This window comes from Amphiura filiformis, chromosome 14 (genome assembly GCF_039555335.1).
Source record: "Amphiura filiformis chromosome 14, Afil_fr2py, whole genome shotgun sequence".
In the NCBI taxonomy this organism is placed as follows: Eukaryota; Metazoa; Echinodermata; class Ophiuroidea; order Amphilepidida; family Amphiuridae; genus Amphiura; species Amphiura filiformis.
In genome coordinates this window covers 41,480,813-41,497,593 of record NC_092641.1, presented here as the reverse complement: position 1 = coordinate 41,497,593, position 16,781 = coordinate 41,480,813, and the positions used below count along the sequence as shown (strand labels likewise).

Here is a 16,781-nt window from a genome sequence, read left to right as displayed (position 1 = left end):
ATTTTCATTTCGCTTGATCTTGTAAAATTATTTCAAGAGCTACTGACCTTTTACTTGTTAGTTAGGTTGAAATAGTTCGGAGAAAGATTCAAATGGTATACTATCAGACATTTATAGTAAATTGAAACTAAGGGGGTTGCACCCCCCCCCCCCCTTAAAGTTCGTGCTACAAATTATGGCTCAGTAGTTTTAGAGGGGAAATCAGAGATGCCAGTTTTCAGGTTTAAACTGAATTCAGGTTTTTTGTGAATTCAAATTCCCGCGTTTTTATTATTTTATTTTCAGCCTGTTTTGCCCGGCTGTTTTGGGGCTTTTTGGCCTGCATTCACGCGCTTTTCAGGTTTTTTGAGTGAAACTGACTAGCATCTCTGGGAATAAACGAATGAAGATGATGTTTTTACACAGAGGTTTAGTATAAAAATCTTTATTTTGAGAAAAGTGAGAGATTATGTTGTAGATCACGTGCACGTCCCGTGAATGTTCGCAGTAGGCCGACCCGTAGGGTAAGACGGGTAAGTCCGGGGACAGTGGGGTAAGTGGGACACTTCCTATACTAGATCTTCATTCAGCACTAAATCCACCAATACGATACCGAATGTTGCAAATATGTTATAATGCTCAATATTGGAGTTTATTTGGTATTTGAGCTACGGGAGATGCTTGAGACCAACACTACCTTGATGTGGCGGCCAACTTTGAGGAATTACACTTATTTATTACCAAATATTTAAAAGTCTTTGCTGAGAATTAGGAGAAATTGGGAGATAATATAAAAAGAACGCCTTTTACAAGCCTGATAGCAGAAAATCAAGATGAACTTATGCAATTTATCCAGTTAGGGCCTATTTAGTATGGTGTCCCACTTACCCCATCCACTTGGGGTAGGTGGGACAGTGGTTCTTGAAATTAATTTTTGATACAAAAAATAACAAAATTACTATATGTTAAATTGCATATAATGCCGCCAATAAGCTCAAAAATTAAATTAATATTTATATAGATACTGAAAACGCCTATTGAATGACTTTATTAATGATTGTGGCTGAAAATCGCAAATCGTGGGTTTTTGAGGTTTTGTCACCAAAAACCAAGAAAAAATTCTGTCTCATTTATTCAGATGAAAATAATAAACATAATGATAGTAGGCCTATAGTATTACGGGTACCCGGTACTATTTTTTGGTATAATTATGTTAATAATGCCCATTGCTGTAAAATATGTTCTTTTAATGTAATAATATATATATGGTCGAATCCAACCAAAAGTGTCCACGGGCCAAAAATAAAAGTCCGAAATAAAAATGTCTCCACAATTTTTTCCTTTTGCTCATTGATTGATGACATATTGGCCTTATAGGAACCAAAAGTGCCATTACTAATCTTGAAAAATAAATCCAGGACGTGTGATAGTAAATGTGATATCAAAACCCAATGTTACCTACGAATACCACTAGGATGCGTTCACTATCGCAATACTAATCAACCTAAAACAAATGGAATATTCCCATTAACGCTTTTTTCGTGTAATGTAGACCACAGGGTGTCAGGAAAATGCTAGCTCAACCAGAAAATATTTGTTTTTATTTTTATAACGCGATCAATATGATCTTGGTCAATTTATGCTAGTTTATTTTTGAAAATGAAGTTTAGGTCAGTTTCTGTATTTTATTTATCAAATGAGTATGAATCAATTTACACATTGTATTAGAACGAGTAGGATATATGTTTTCAAGAATATTAGGAATTATACGCATACACCTAACGCTTTATACAATGAAAAGGTGAAGAAACCCGGGTATTCGTAGGTAACATGAGCGATTTAACAATATCTATATTGAGTTTAGAGGTTTAGATTTGGCTATTATAATGAATTAATAAAATGGTAGTTTTTAGATCTCTTTCAGATGGTACGTCCAAATGAATAAATGCTATTACCTCGGATCAAAAACTTTTGATGCTTTTAGCAAGATTTTGACCACTTCATTTTGATATACAAGTAGTTAATCAGCAATTTTACATAATAAATAATTGTTGAATGAATCCGTATATGGGTAATAATAGTGTCCTGGGGTACCGCTTAAACTTTTTGACAATTAATTTCCATTGGTAGAGACACTTCATTACACATGTCATGTGTTATGCTGTATTCGTAAGTAACATTTCAGTATTTGTAGGTAAGAATTAGTCTTTTGGTGGATATCGCAATCAAAACTTCATTTTATAAAGCACTTTGAATGGATTATTTTCTTTATGTGCGTTTATTGATACTTTAGACCCTATCATGTATTAATAATGTCGGTTCACAGCGGTTGAAAGAGGATTGAAGTAAGAAACAAAGGCACTAAAGTGACTTTAATTTGCTTAATTGCACACAAATCGCTTAAAACCGTTATTGCAGACTTGTGAAGTCCATCTTGGAGTCAGTTACGTCTTGTGGCCTTTCGTTTGAGGGCAACTACAATTAGCTTTATACCAGGGTCCATCAATGTGTTGTCTAGATCATGAGACAATGAGAACAGTCGTTTTTCCATGGTATTCGTAGGTAACCTTAGCGAAAACGTCAAAAGTTACCTTCGAATAAATCAATTTGGACACAAATTACTCAGAAACCAGAAGGTCGGTAAACATGGCGGTGTTTCACAATACTGTCATGATAAATCAATTGTATTCGTAGGTAACATTCGGTTACCGAAATTTACCTACGAATACTTGCTTTTATTGTTGACATCTCAGAAATATTTAAACGCAGGCTATTGAAACTTGGTAGAAATAAAGAGTGTATTACCCTGCACCTATTGCTTAACTATTGTTTACTATTCTCTCACTTTGTGGAAATGGCACAGCTTTTAACATGTATTCGGAGGTAATGCATATTTTTACCAAACCTACCTTTGTGCCATTTAGAATTTCTGGCAGCTAAACACAATAATAAAGATGTCCAAATGCAATGCATTTCAGTATTGGACATATCAAAGCTTGTATCAATTGCGCATTTATTAGTGATTTCCATTTTTAAAGATATATCTAGTGCTATGAAAAATTGTATTCGTAGGTAATGTAAAAAATACCACTCAAAAAATTATCACAAAAATTCATAATTATGTACAAATATGTGAAAAATTGAACAGGCAATCTTTGAATACACACCTTTCAGGAAATCAATTTAGATTCAATCAAATGACTTCTTTTCATAACTGATTTATATGTTTTTAAAAATACTTTAAGAAATATTTTGAAAAAATGGGTAAAAATAGCATGTTTTGGGGTCTCTGTGTCTAAGTTTTTCACAGAAGGGGGTCTTGTTATATATGACGCGAAGCGTATGATCAAGGCGAATAAACACAATACAAAAACGAATGCCAATTGATTAATACTTTTAAGTTATGGCCCTGAACATGCCGTGTACACTTTTCGTTGGATTCGACCATATGTGTCAAATTTACCCCTAGGCCTACCCCTTATGTGTCCCACTTACCCCAAAGTGTTGGGGTAAATGGGACAGTTGAGTCATTACATAATTGGCCCGCCATTCTGTACTGAATTGGAGTAGGGGAAGGTGGGGCATAACGGAACACTTAACTTTGAGGATGCTCTGTGACGTCACCATAAGTAATATGACTGTAAAAATTATATGTTCAGTTGAAGTTTGTATTTACCTTTAATATACCATTAACCAATATAACTTGAATCTTACAATTTTGTATAAAAATGAAGAAATATTTTCAACAAAAAAAAAACTGTTTTGCCCCACTATCGGGGCAAAACGGAACCCCCTATATGGCAAAACGGCACCCTGGGTGTAAACTTATATCAGTTGTTCCATCGGTAGGCCCTAGGCCTAGTTATATGTAGGCCTATATTCAGTTACAATATTAAGTGTGCCTACCATCTCTGGAGTGAGTGGTTAACTTCTTATAGGCCTAGTAGGCCTATAATATGTATGACCAATATTTGATCAGAAAGAAATATTCAGTAGGCCTACCATCTCTGTGGAGTAAGTGGTTAACTTTTAATCATTAATTCTATCTGTAGGTCTAGTTATATGTCTATGTTTCAGCGAAGTGTTTACCATGTTCGAGTAGGCCCCTAGATAACGCCTACATTTCCTTGAGTGAAGACAAGTTATGTCCAATTGGGGCAAAACGGAACCCATCTGTGGGACAAAACGCCCGGGGCAAAACGGAACCCTGTTCCGTTATGCCCCACACCTAGGGTTCCGTTTTGCCCCATACCCGATTTTTTAGAAATATGTTGCATGCATAATACATCGTAGCATATAGGCCATGCACTTAATACAGCTCATGGCTAGTACCTTCGTGTTTACAATATACACAATTATTTGGGAATCCGATATTAATGAAGTAAAATTTCAGCGCATTAAACATCTAAATATCTTACACCAGACGGGTAGTAATTTTTTGACTCGATCTTGCTCGAATGTCAGTGGATTGTTTCAGATAAAATTTTTGTTGCAAATCCTCGTAGCCATGCTTGTGTTCCTCAATATAATTTGCATAGACGGCAGTATTGCGAAGGCCTATTTTTCCAGGTGGTTCCGTTTTGCCCCGGGGGTCCGTTATGCCCCACCTTCCCCTATCGCCCCAAAACTAATGAGCCATTGTCCTAGGATTATAAAAACACAAGTCCAATCTTTATTCACTAAATCTTACATGAGTTTTATATCTAATAATGTCCTTAAGTGTCCCACTTACCCCATCTTACCCTAGTATTTAATTCATTCCATCAAATCGTGGCTCCTGAGGCCTGAATAGCCTCGACCTGAGTAAGGGACCGTTCACAAACACTTGTTAGGGGGCCTGATGTAAAAAATATTTCATCGTAAAAAATTTCGGGCCCCCCTTTTGAGATCTCAAAAATGTCAGCCCCCCCCCCCCTTTTGACATCAAAATTATGGGTCAACCCCCATAGAAAAGCATATACTAACTCAATTTGCCCAAAATTTGTGGTCATTTTTTCACCCCCACCCCCCAGGAGGGTCAAAAAATTTCAGGGTAGGCCTACCCCCTTTTTGCATCAGCCCCCCCCCTAATAAGTGTTTGTGAACGGTCCCTAACAAAAAATAATAGCTCGGTGCGGCCCCATCATAAAAATGTTGAAACTAGTCACGGTCTCCCACATAAAGTCAACTTGTTTAAAAAAGTTTTTGACTTCACGGCAGCATGGGTGTCGCCGCCAGCTGGGCCGAAGTTCCCAACCTGCAATGACCCACTTATCCATTCGGCCACTTTTTAACAATTCAGGCCGACCCGACCCCCCCCCCCACGCATTTCAAGGCGGATTGACGCTCAAATGCCTCAATGAAAATTCTGGTCATGAGAAGACAAGTTGTTGTACGTTACGTGACGAGTGTCCTGTACCGCCTGAAAAAATAGTGCCACTGACGCGCGCCACCGCATGGCAAATAGTAATTATTAATATACCTATAGGAAAATGGTATAGTCTAAATGTAATATGAACTATGACCCATACTATACAATAAAGTACAATATTAAATACAAAATCAAACGTTTAAATTCCTAAAAGTTGTTTTAAGGAACAAATAAATTATGAATTACAATTTTGAAATGTATATAAAGCGTATCTATTTTAAATTAAGGGTCAATAATATAGATATTTTATTTCTCTATTTCTGTGTAGCTGAAAGAGGATGCTTGGTTGCTAGGCAACTCGCTTGTTATGGCGGAGGTGCCAACAAACAACACACACAGTGGAGAAAATCAATTATTTGTTAACTATTTAGAAACAAACTTCGGCCATATTAACAACGTAGTGAACTGAAGTGGTGTAGATTTTATTTCTTAGAGGGTTTTTACCCAAACTATCATCCGATATCATGAGTGCCACTACGAAAAGCAGAAAGAAACCACAGCTGACAGTGTCAGGAAAACCACAGCTGACAGCTGCAGGTTTCTCAACAAAATCACACATGAAAAATGCCACAGTCCTACCACCACCAACAGCGGGGGCTTTCGATGAAAGACCGCTAGATAGCAAAGGTACCGACTTCAGATATTTTTACGAAAGAGGAGACTTTCCAATAGCATTAGAACACGACACAAAAGGAAACAAGATTGCTTGGAAGGTGAGTTTGAAACTATAGAAAAATTATCAAATTCGTGGACATCGTGGAACATACTCTTTGCGTGGCTGTGCGTTAGGCTTACTGTGCGTAGTATACTAAAATGCAGAAAACCTTTGAGGAGCGCGACTACCGTGATGTTGCAGATTCGGCGCTAACAACGCGTACGGCGCACAATTCATTCATAAATTTCCACTCGGCAACAACAGATCGCCTCAGCAGCCAATCAGAGACAAGTGCGTGCAACGCAGTAAATACGTGATGTATACTTACAATACGCGCTCGTCAAGGTTTTCTGCATTTTAGTATAGTACTGTAAGTAGGTAACCCAGGCAAACCTTAGTTAACACATTTGCTAGTCAGCCAAATTCGCCGATAATGTCAATGCATTTTTACATAGAAATTTAAAACAACTGCCCGAAGAAAGAAACCTACATAAATATTTTTTCTATACTTCACTTAACCCAAATATGTGTACATCCATATCAAAACGATGCACTTGTCGGCTGCTACATGTGTCTCATTTCACATAATAACTGGGAATAAATACCAGACTCATTTCAAGTGGAGGTCACTTCAAATTATCCTCAAGTAACATGGCTTATTAATACAGAGAACATTCCATAACCATGTCACTTGGGGATGATTTGAAGTGACCTCCACTTCAGATGAGTCTGGTATTTATTCCCAGCTATTATGTGAAATGAGGCACATGTAGCAGCCGACAAGTGCATCGTTTTGATATGGATGTACACATATATGTTTTTTTATGGTGATAAGTCACCCGCACATGGAATTTTAGAGGGATTTTGATAGCAGTTCCATTAAAAAAAGCTGCTATCATAATGAGACTAAGTCTAAGATCTAGAAACACCCCCGAAATGCCGTTTTGGGGAATTTTGCTAGCTGAAACTTTTTGATGAAAGTCAATCTTTGACAAGATGTAACTTTGCTACGGAAAGTGCTATGAAAAAATGGTTTTCAGTTTTGGCTTTATTTACTCAAGGGCTTTAATTTGATATATAAAATGATGCAGTTTGATGGCAAATTTGAATTCACCTAGCATACCTATAGTAAGCAGTTGTACGCAGAGAGCCTCGCTAATATGGACGTGTAGAGTAAGCGCTGTACGCTGCAGTAGTTAGCATGATTAGTCGCGAGTAACAAGCGTAGAATGTTCCACGATGTCCACGAATTTGATAATTTTTCTATAGTAAAACTAAGCATGAAAAGGGGTTGAACTAAAGTAAAATTTTGAAATTGAATCATTTTCACAGCTGAAAGTGAAATTGTTCATCGAATCATGAATATGACATGAATTGTATGCACATTTATGCATGCATATGATGATTGCTGATTAAAAAATCATGAAAGAGAATTTTTAACTTATAAAAATGAGGGGTCAAGAATAACTCAAGTTCATACATACAAGTTCATACAATTACTTGTGCTATTGGGTAATGGCAGAGAGGCTCTGTAGGCCTACTGTTACTAGAGCTAATTTGAGCCCTGCAATCTGCATGCCTCTGAGTCTGCGGATTGCTTGTGGTATGGTAGTAGTCAGACCTCATATAAATTAATTGGGCAATGGCAGAGAGGCTCTATACTAGAGCTAATTTGAGCCCTGCAATCTGCATGCTACACATTCTAACAAGGGCTTCATAGAATCTGGAACATGATTCTAATTGTTGCAATTTCTAAGTCCTTCCATTTGATATTAGGCCACGCGTTTTGAACTCGCCACCCAAAAATGGTGGTTTTGTTAATACGCTTTTCCAAATCGAGACTCGTTCAAATTGTTATATCTCTGCTTAAACAAAAGGTATTGTAGTGTGTTTGGTGTCATTTTGTAGCTAAATGAGTGACCTAAGGCCAAACAAAAATAAAATGATGTTTCCGGTAACATGCTCTGAAAAAATTGGGACGGAAGGAAGGAAAAAAATTTTATTTTATAAAAAATTTTATTTGCACATACTGAAATTTCGACCGAATTTAACACTTGAAGGCTAGCCAACAGAAAAACAGTATGACTCAGGGTCTCAATTGCAAAAGCTCTTCTCATACTTCACAAGTGTGCCGTACTGTCCAATATCATTTAGCTACCCTCTGTCATCACTGTTCTTGTAAAAATAATATTTTGAAATGACCATAATCAGGGGTAGAAAAAGTAAGGAGTCCAAATGGACCCTCTTATCTTAAATCCAAAAAATTAGGGGTCCATAACCAAACTTTTGGGATCCAAAAATAGTCCAATATATTAACTTGTAACCAGTTGATGACTTGAATGTGAAATCCAAGTGTAAATCAACCAATTTTTTAAGTTTACCTGACTTGAGGATCAAATCTCGACAGAGGTTTCATGCCAATACAACATTTTACTAATTTGACCTCAGGTGACCCCTGATGACCCCCAAATGACCTTACCAAAATATGGCTCTAAATGGTGACTGTATCCACCAAGTTTTATGCCCATATGACAGTTTTACTAATTTGACCTCTGGTGACCCCAAAATGACCTTCAAAAAATTTGGCTCTAAATGTTGACTGTACTAACCAAGTTTCAAGTCCATATGACAGTTTTAACTAATTTGACCTCAGATGACCTCTGGTGACCCCAAAATGACCTTCAACAAATTTGGCTCTAAATGTTGACTGCATTAACTAAGTTTCATGCCCATATTACAGTTTTTACTAATTTGACCTCAGATGACCTCTGGTGACCCCAAAATGACCTTCAAAAAATTTGGCTCTAAATATTGACTGTACTAACCAAGTTTCATGTCCATATGACAGTTTTAACTTATTTGACCTCAGATGACCTGATGACCCCGAAATGACCTTGAAAAATTTGGCTCTAAATGTTGACTGTATTAACTAAGTTTCATGCCCATGACAGTTTTTACTTATTTGACCTCAGATGACCTCTGGTGACCCCAAAATGACCTTCAAAAAATTTGGCTCTAAATGTTGACTGTATTAACTAAGTTTCATGCCCATATGACAGTTTTTACTAATTTGACCTCTATGACCTCTGGAGACCCCAAAATGACCTTCAAAAAATTTGGCTCTAAATGTTGACTGTACTAACCAAGTTTCATGCCCATATGACAGTTTTAACTAACTTGACCTCAAATGACCTCTGGTGACCCCAAATGACCTTCAAAAAATTTGGCTCTAAATGTTGACTGTACTAACCAAGTTCCATGCCCATGTCAGTTTTTACTAATTTGACCTTTGGTGACCCCGAAATTACCCTCCACAAATTTGGCTCTAAATGTTGAATCTACACCTATCATTTCATGCCCATATGATAGTTTTTACTAATTTGACCTCAGATGACCCCTGGATGACCTTCACCCATTAGCCAATACAAACTTGTTTTGTTTCTGGTCAAGATACACCCACCAAGTTTTGGCCAAATAATAATTGCCCTTGTAAAACAAACTGGGACATCCCCATACCCCCAATTAACATGTGCTTAATATCTGTATCATCCAAGCATCCTCATCTCCAATGCAACGTTCACTATTTATCACTATGGAATTATATTTACATGTTGAAAAATGTAGGCCTAGGGTTGAGTTTCTTAACGGGATAATATGCAGGCATGGGCGAGCGGCATGAGAAAATAAATGTTGGTTAATCCTGAAATCTGCCAGGTTAGTTATTTTAATTTTTGTTATTTCGGTGCTAACAAAATGCACAACTTCCTCAACGTTTATAAATTGAAATATTTGGACAATGAACAGTCTTTTATTCATACTTGATAGGGGTTTATCGTTGAGTGTCTAGGACAAGGAAGATTACACAATTTTTCGGCCTACATCATTTTTAGCATTTTAACTTTTTTATTACTTGCTCCCCGGGACTTGCTCTTTTTAATACGAGCTTTATGGGAATTAGTTTTACTATTACCGTTTTTATTAAATTTTTGCGGGTTTTATGCTACTATTTGGTTGGTTTTGTGCGGATGTTTGGTGGTTTAATTTTTTCACAGACAAAATAGTTCAGTGGTTTTCAATAGTTGTAGGCCTGCTGCACGCTGTTTTCATAAAATTAAAAAAATTGTGCATTGGCCTATATCGCGATAAATATTATCTATCAATTCAACTGTATTTCTTTAATCATTGAATGGCAGAAAGTCGGGGAAAAAATAAAATATATGTGATTTCCAACAACTTCATGTCAGAATTTCGACACGGACGACTCTTGAACAATTTTATTTTTCCAAAAGTGGCATAAAATTTTTTTTTGCGGCACCAAAAAAGAGGGACGGGCGGGTTACCGGAAACCGAATTTTATTTTTAGAAGGCCTAACAGACCTCCAAAGGAGAATTGTTTATCAGCTAAGATAGTGGAGTTATAATTTTTTGAGTTCAGAATGGCCGAGGTGGTTGTTGTGGCGGTGGCGGTATGTACAAAGTCTATGAGAAATATAGATTTTGTGTGTGCACGTTGAATCAACTGATCATATCTTTGCATCCATATGGGCTACAGGCATGGTTAAGAGCTCTTGTGAAAGGTTATTAATTATGCTAATTGTTTTTAATCATTTTGAACTCTTTATGATTGGTTTAGTCTATAAAATACAAAACGTACAAAACTACCCGTTTTCATATTAAACACTGTAGTAAGCAATGCGGATGTCTTCAAAATCTAAAAGTTGCTGTAAATATTTAATTACTTATCCTATCATAGTCAAAGTATACATTTTCTGAGAGGAAATTTGATGAGGAATCTAAATATGGACTTACTTTTTTCTGTATGGGTTAGGGGTAAAATGTTTCAGTTCAAAATATGTTGAATTGTAAAAAAATTTGAACATATTTTGGGACACCCTGTATTCTGAGATTACCAAACAGCTGTGATTTTTTTTCTTCCCCAGTCAGTAGGATCCCCCTAACCTCTAACCAAATCAATGTTGTTTAGGCCGTATAAAATTAATGTTTTGGTTCTCGTCCAGAGGATTTTCATGAATTGATGAGGGAGGAGGTGTTTTTTTTTTTTTTTTTTTTTTTTTTTTATTGTTAAATTAGTTTTGTCAGTAGTTTTCGGTCTTTTCCAACAGTGCTCGAGGAAACGATGAGGCCCTTTTTTTTTTTTTCAAATGTGAGATTCTGAGGGATAAACCCCCTAGAGTACCACAAAAAGACTTGGAAGTGATGCTTGTTCTCTAATAAACGTATTTATATGTATGAGATTTCATAAATCATTCCAAAGTCTAAAAAAATTGAAAAATCTAAAAAAAAAAAAAAAAAATCTGTCAAATCCCAGAAATTGAGGAGGGATGGGACGAGAACCAAAATATTAATTTTACACGGCCTTACTTTCAGTTTATCTGCAAGTTATTAAGCAATGCATTAAGTGACACATTTTTTATTTGGAATTTTTTTATTCCACCCTGTATAACTTCAAGGTCACCCTGTACAATGAGTTGAAATGTGTAGGGCCTATATTTGAATTGCTTATGCCTTCAGCTTTTCAAAAATGTATACTTTTGCTAGTTTAGGGTTGATAGTTGTGTAGATATTCTAATTTGAAACTTTGATTGGTGTAAAAATTCATAATATTTGTGATGTAACGTTAAGGGTGGCGAGTTCAAAACACACGGCCATTATTATTTAATTAATTTCACTTTTTTTTCCTTTTCACAGGTTGAGATTGAGAAGTTAGACTACCACCACTACCTACCCATGTTTTTTGATGGCTTGTGTGAAACCACACATCCGTACCAGTTTTTCGCAGAACGAGGAGTTCACGACATGTTGGAGCATGGTGGATCGAAGATTCTTCCTGTTATTCCCCAGTTAATTATTCCAATTAAGAAAGCACTAAATATGCGCAACCACAAAGTTATTTGCACAACGTTGAAAGTGTTGCAACATCTAGTCGTCTCGGGTGAAATGGTTGGAGAAGCATTGGTGCCTTACTATCGTCAAATCCTTCCAATCCTCAACATCTTCAAGAACAATAACCTGAACTCGGGAGATGGTATCGATTACGGCCAACAGAGAAGAGAAAACATGGGAGACTTGATTCAGGAAGTGCTGGAAGCATTTGAACAATATGGTGGCGACGATGCGTTTATAAATATTAAGTACATGGTTCCGACGTACGAATCATGTTTACTTAATTAGCGTGGCAATGTAAATTTTCTAACTATCCCTTGCCGCAACTCCAAGCATTCCTGACTGTTAAATTCTTGTTTCATACCTACCACAAAAATGTGCAGTAAACTTGAAACAGTTTTATACATGTGTACAACATAATATCTATAGGTACATTCATATTTGTATCTTTTATTGTTTGTATGCCCTTCCCATATTGTGTTCTATTGTATAATGGATGTGTCGTATTGGTGTTGAAAACAGAATTAAAATGAACTTTGTTTCATTGTAAGTGATTTAAACATTTGTGACGGATTGGTCATATCAAACGGTACCTTCGGAAAGTTATATTGAGATCGCAAATTTGTCAAACTTGCAAAATTAAAACAAACATTTTTTTTGCAATTCCTTCAAACTATCACATATTCACATTCACATTGAATTTGAAAAACAAGGACTTGGTATTAACTATTTCAAATCATTTTTTCATAAGGTGAACTTTGGGACGTGACCGAACACATTTTTAAAAATACTGGAAGTTCTCAATGATTTTTTGAAAACAAGTCAATTTTGTGTTTTTCAAATCTATGCAGTTCACAGGGAGAAATTTTCATAATTCACCAAAGAGTATGTTGTAAATAATATTTCTTAATATGCAGTTGATTGATTTTGGGAAGGTAGAAAGTGTAAAGGGTTTTTTCTTGGGCTATTTTTGAAGCAACTATGCATGTTGATTAATGAGCTGTGCGAACAAATTTAATGTATGCAAATTTATCCAGCTATGTGAATTTATGTAGAAGAACTCTAAATGATGTATAAACTATAATGTACGCATTACATATTATAACAGCCGCAAGTACAATATTATTGATCAGTCTCCAAGTATTATAGTCTCTGACTGTCTTCCATATGAAATACAAATTTATTAGTCTTAGAAAGGCAAGGGATGCTTTCAAGAAGTATGTGTTTATCGGAATACGGGAATCTATTTGCACAGAAACATTCTTGCACAGAATTTCCAAAACAAAACATCAAAGTGTGATGCTTTTTGCTATGCATCTGATAACCTGCCCTGGGCATGAGACAAATTCCTTTTTCTTGTGGTGCACCAGCAGTCCAGCACTCAACATTATCTTGCGTGAAAACTCCAGACAAGGGACTGTTTTGGCTATGAAAGTACCGTGGCCGTGAAAACAAGCGTGTTCACTACGCTTCCAGATTCCTATTGCTGCCGCCCCAGAGGTACACTGCTGCCGAGCTACTTTGTGGCTACTTAAGAGTTAATTTCTCTAACCCTTGCACAGCACATGTGTGCAATGCACTGCTTGTGTGATTCTGAATTTCTGATGTGTACTCATGAGTATCAACACGGGTCTATAAAGTACCAAATGAAGTAGCTGAGCAGCAGTCTACCTTGGGGTGGCAGCAATATTTGGTAGTAAAAAACCAAAATGTAACAGCATTTTGAATTTGAATAATACAAAATACCCAAAACAGTTTTAAGTGGAGGATGTAGGATGGTATGACTTTATCGTAGTACACTTAAATGTAACATACATAACGTAATGTGATATACAGTCCTGTTGTAGAATAACATTTGTTTGAATGAATTAAGTTATTTTGTAGCATTTAAAACTTACCTTACTGCTAGTATTTTGCTGCATGCTTATTGCTTTTCCAGTTAATAAAGCAACAGTCAGCTCTATAATTATGTTGCAAACTTGTGATTAAAATTGGTTAATTGGTCCTACATTTTTATGCCCTAATGGTTCTATGCAAAAAAATATCCACTTAAAAATCTATAACCCATCAAATATAATTCAAACAAATTCAAGCCACCGGGCGATCATGCTAAAGATGACTGACCGGCAGCCTGGATTTGTTGGAAAAAACGTCCAATGTGTTGAATCTGCTTTAGTCAGAATTATATTATGCAATATTTTTCAATACAGGTCACTGACCGAGGTCAGATCATTATGAGAGGGTGCGTTTGTATAAAGAAGTAAAATCAACCAAAGCAAGTGTTTATTTATTAGGTGATAAAAAAACAAACCTGTTCAGTGGGCAGACTGACGTGTAGCTTAGTATAATTGACCCCAAATCTGTTTAATCATGAAACTTTTTTCACTTTTAGTCAAAATCAATTCACCTTTTTACAAAAAAAAAATCCCCCAAAATATGCCAAATACTGGTATCTGGGTTGGCCCTGTAGAACAGGGTTTTTTTTTGGTCGCCTACCGTAAGTACCTGTTTTTCAAGTCTTACTTTGTAGGCCAATAGGCAAAAAAGGTATATTTAGCTAACTTTATAGCAGTGTGTACAAAATATATATATGGCAAATTAATTGTGAACATGAGGCCGTATAAAATTAATGTTTTGGTTCTTAGGATTATGGGAGGCGTTTTTTAAAATTTTATTTCCAATGTAAAATGAGCATTGTTAGTAGTTTTCCAACAGAGCTAGAGGAAAGGAGGCCTTTTTTTTTAATGTGAGATTCTGAGGGATAAACCCCCTAGAGTACCACAAGAAGTCTTTAAAGTGATCCATGTTCTCTAATAAACTTTTTTTTATTTATGAAGAGCTTATTTCCAAACCGTGTTAAATTAAGTCCACTATCTCATGCTTCTGATTTCCCTGTGCAATATTGCAATGTGTTGTGATGCTAGGTATTATAGTTTCAGTTGGATGCACCATTACAAATCAAACAGTGGATGGACGCACAGTAACAATACTGTGTGAGGCTTTTGTCTCCCAAATGAGAACAACAGTCTGCATATTGTTATGCAGCATTGTTATGGTAAATAATAGTTTGTTGATGGACAATGATGGTACAATTCGTTGTTGCTAATGTCAAACTTGTCAAAGCAATTACGATTGTATATCTCACAAGTAAATGAGACACATGGGGTTGTGGATTTAACACGGTTTGGAAATAAGCTCTTCATATACATGTATCAAGTTTTCCTAAAGTATTCCAAAGTCTAAAAAAATTGAAAAATCTTATAAGAAAAGGAAAAAAAACCCTGACAAATCCCAGAAATTAAGGAGGGGAGGAGAACCAAAACATTAATTTTATAAGGCCTTGAAAAAAGTATTATTTAGTATTTGCATTTACATAATAATTACTGTAGTATCAAATTTAAAATGGACCAATACTTTTCCCACCAAAGTGTAAATAATAGTTTAAACATGTTTATTGTTCGGAAATGTTTTGAGTACATACCAAAATAAATTAACCTGAATAATATGACTTCGACTTGCAATGTATCTGTTCATTTTGTTATTGATGTTGTCACCTATATCTTAAGTATTCACAAAAAATTCCCTCCTAATGTGACGCATTTCTAATTTCCAACATAGGAAAAAAACCCATATTTTTCCAAAAATGATGTTTGCAGAAAAGTTGCACTTTTCAACATCCAACATCAAAACCACCAGTTTCAAGTGATACACATGACCCCCGATCAGTCCTCAGGGCCCTCACCCATTAAGTCGTATGCAGACTCTGACTACACGTATAATATTGTATGTACCATATCTATGTTACTTAATCTATTGCCATTCCAGTAATCGAACAATCGATAATGTTACATATATAATATCTAGCAGAAAGATAATATCGATTTTACATCATCAAACATTTGTTAGAACTTAAACATTACTGGAAATAGAATGGCAATAGATTAAATAACGTAGATATGTTACATTCAATATTTTACGTACAATAAAAAGTCTGCATACTGCTTAAGTTTCAAGTGATGCACATGACTGTCACGTCAAAATGCAACACAGGATTCGCATAATTGTTTGATTGATTAAACAATGTAAAGTCAACAGTCATAACAATAATGGTCATTTCAAGAGGATCCAATGTTGCATTTGGAAAAAAACAGCCTTTTCAATAAAGATCAAAACTGATGGGTACCAATCATGTTGATACAGCTTGAGCTTCTAATGACTAAAGCATACAATTGGTTTTGGAATGCATTACAGGCATGATTATGCCCATATGCATTCAAAACTAATTGCTGCTTTAATACATGCTGTATCAACACAAGTATACCCACATTTTGGTTGCAGTCCCATATACCACATGTACAGTCCCAATAACAAATTACTACTTTTTAAACCTTAACTTCATTTGCATTTTTGGATTATATCCCGGGATTATATCACTCACACATAAATTCTAAGACAGTTCATTGGTTGATTTTATGAGTGAGATGAAACAAAATATATTTTAACTGTTTATAATCACTCGGTGAACGATGTATTGTTCCATTTTCCGACTTGTGGAGTAAATAGGTTGATGACAACATTTGATTGAATGGACTGCACTCCGCCATAATTATAACGGTGAAGGACACCGGCTCAAATCCTTTGTTTGGAGCCAATCGATAATTTCATGCAGGGCCTCTATGCAAGTGGCTCTATAAATGGTGTGTTTTGGACAGATGAAGATTGTTCAGGATCACCAAAAAACGATGGAGAATAAAATTTTTTTGTTTAAAATTACAAAATGTTAGCTTTCACTATGTTCCCTTTTCATTTTGAGCTGAACCATTAGGTAATTAA

General features: G+C 35.8%; 1 protein-coding gene across 1 annotated transcript; it reads left to right on the top strand.

The window, feature by feature from the left end:
- The first annotated feature begins 5,689 nt into the window (after positions 1-5,689).
- LOC140170103 (parkin coregulated gene protein-like) lies at positions 5,690-15,456 on the top strand. The gene is made up of 2 exons (XM_072193428.1): positions 5,690-6,102; positions 11,754-15,456. Exons 1-2 carry the CDS (start codon positions 5,854-5,856, stop codon positions 12,234-12,236), a joined length of 732 nt encoding a protein of 243 aa, XP_072049529.1. The 5' UTR covers positions 5,690-5,853; the 3' UTR covers positions 12,237-15,456.
- Positions 15,457-16,781: the final 1,325 nt, after the last annotated feature.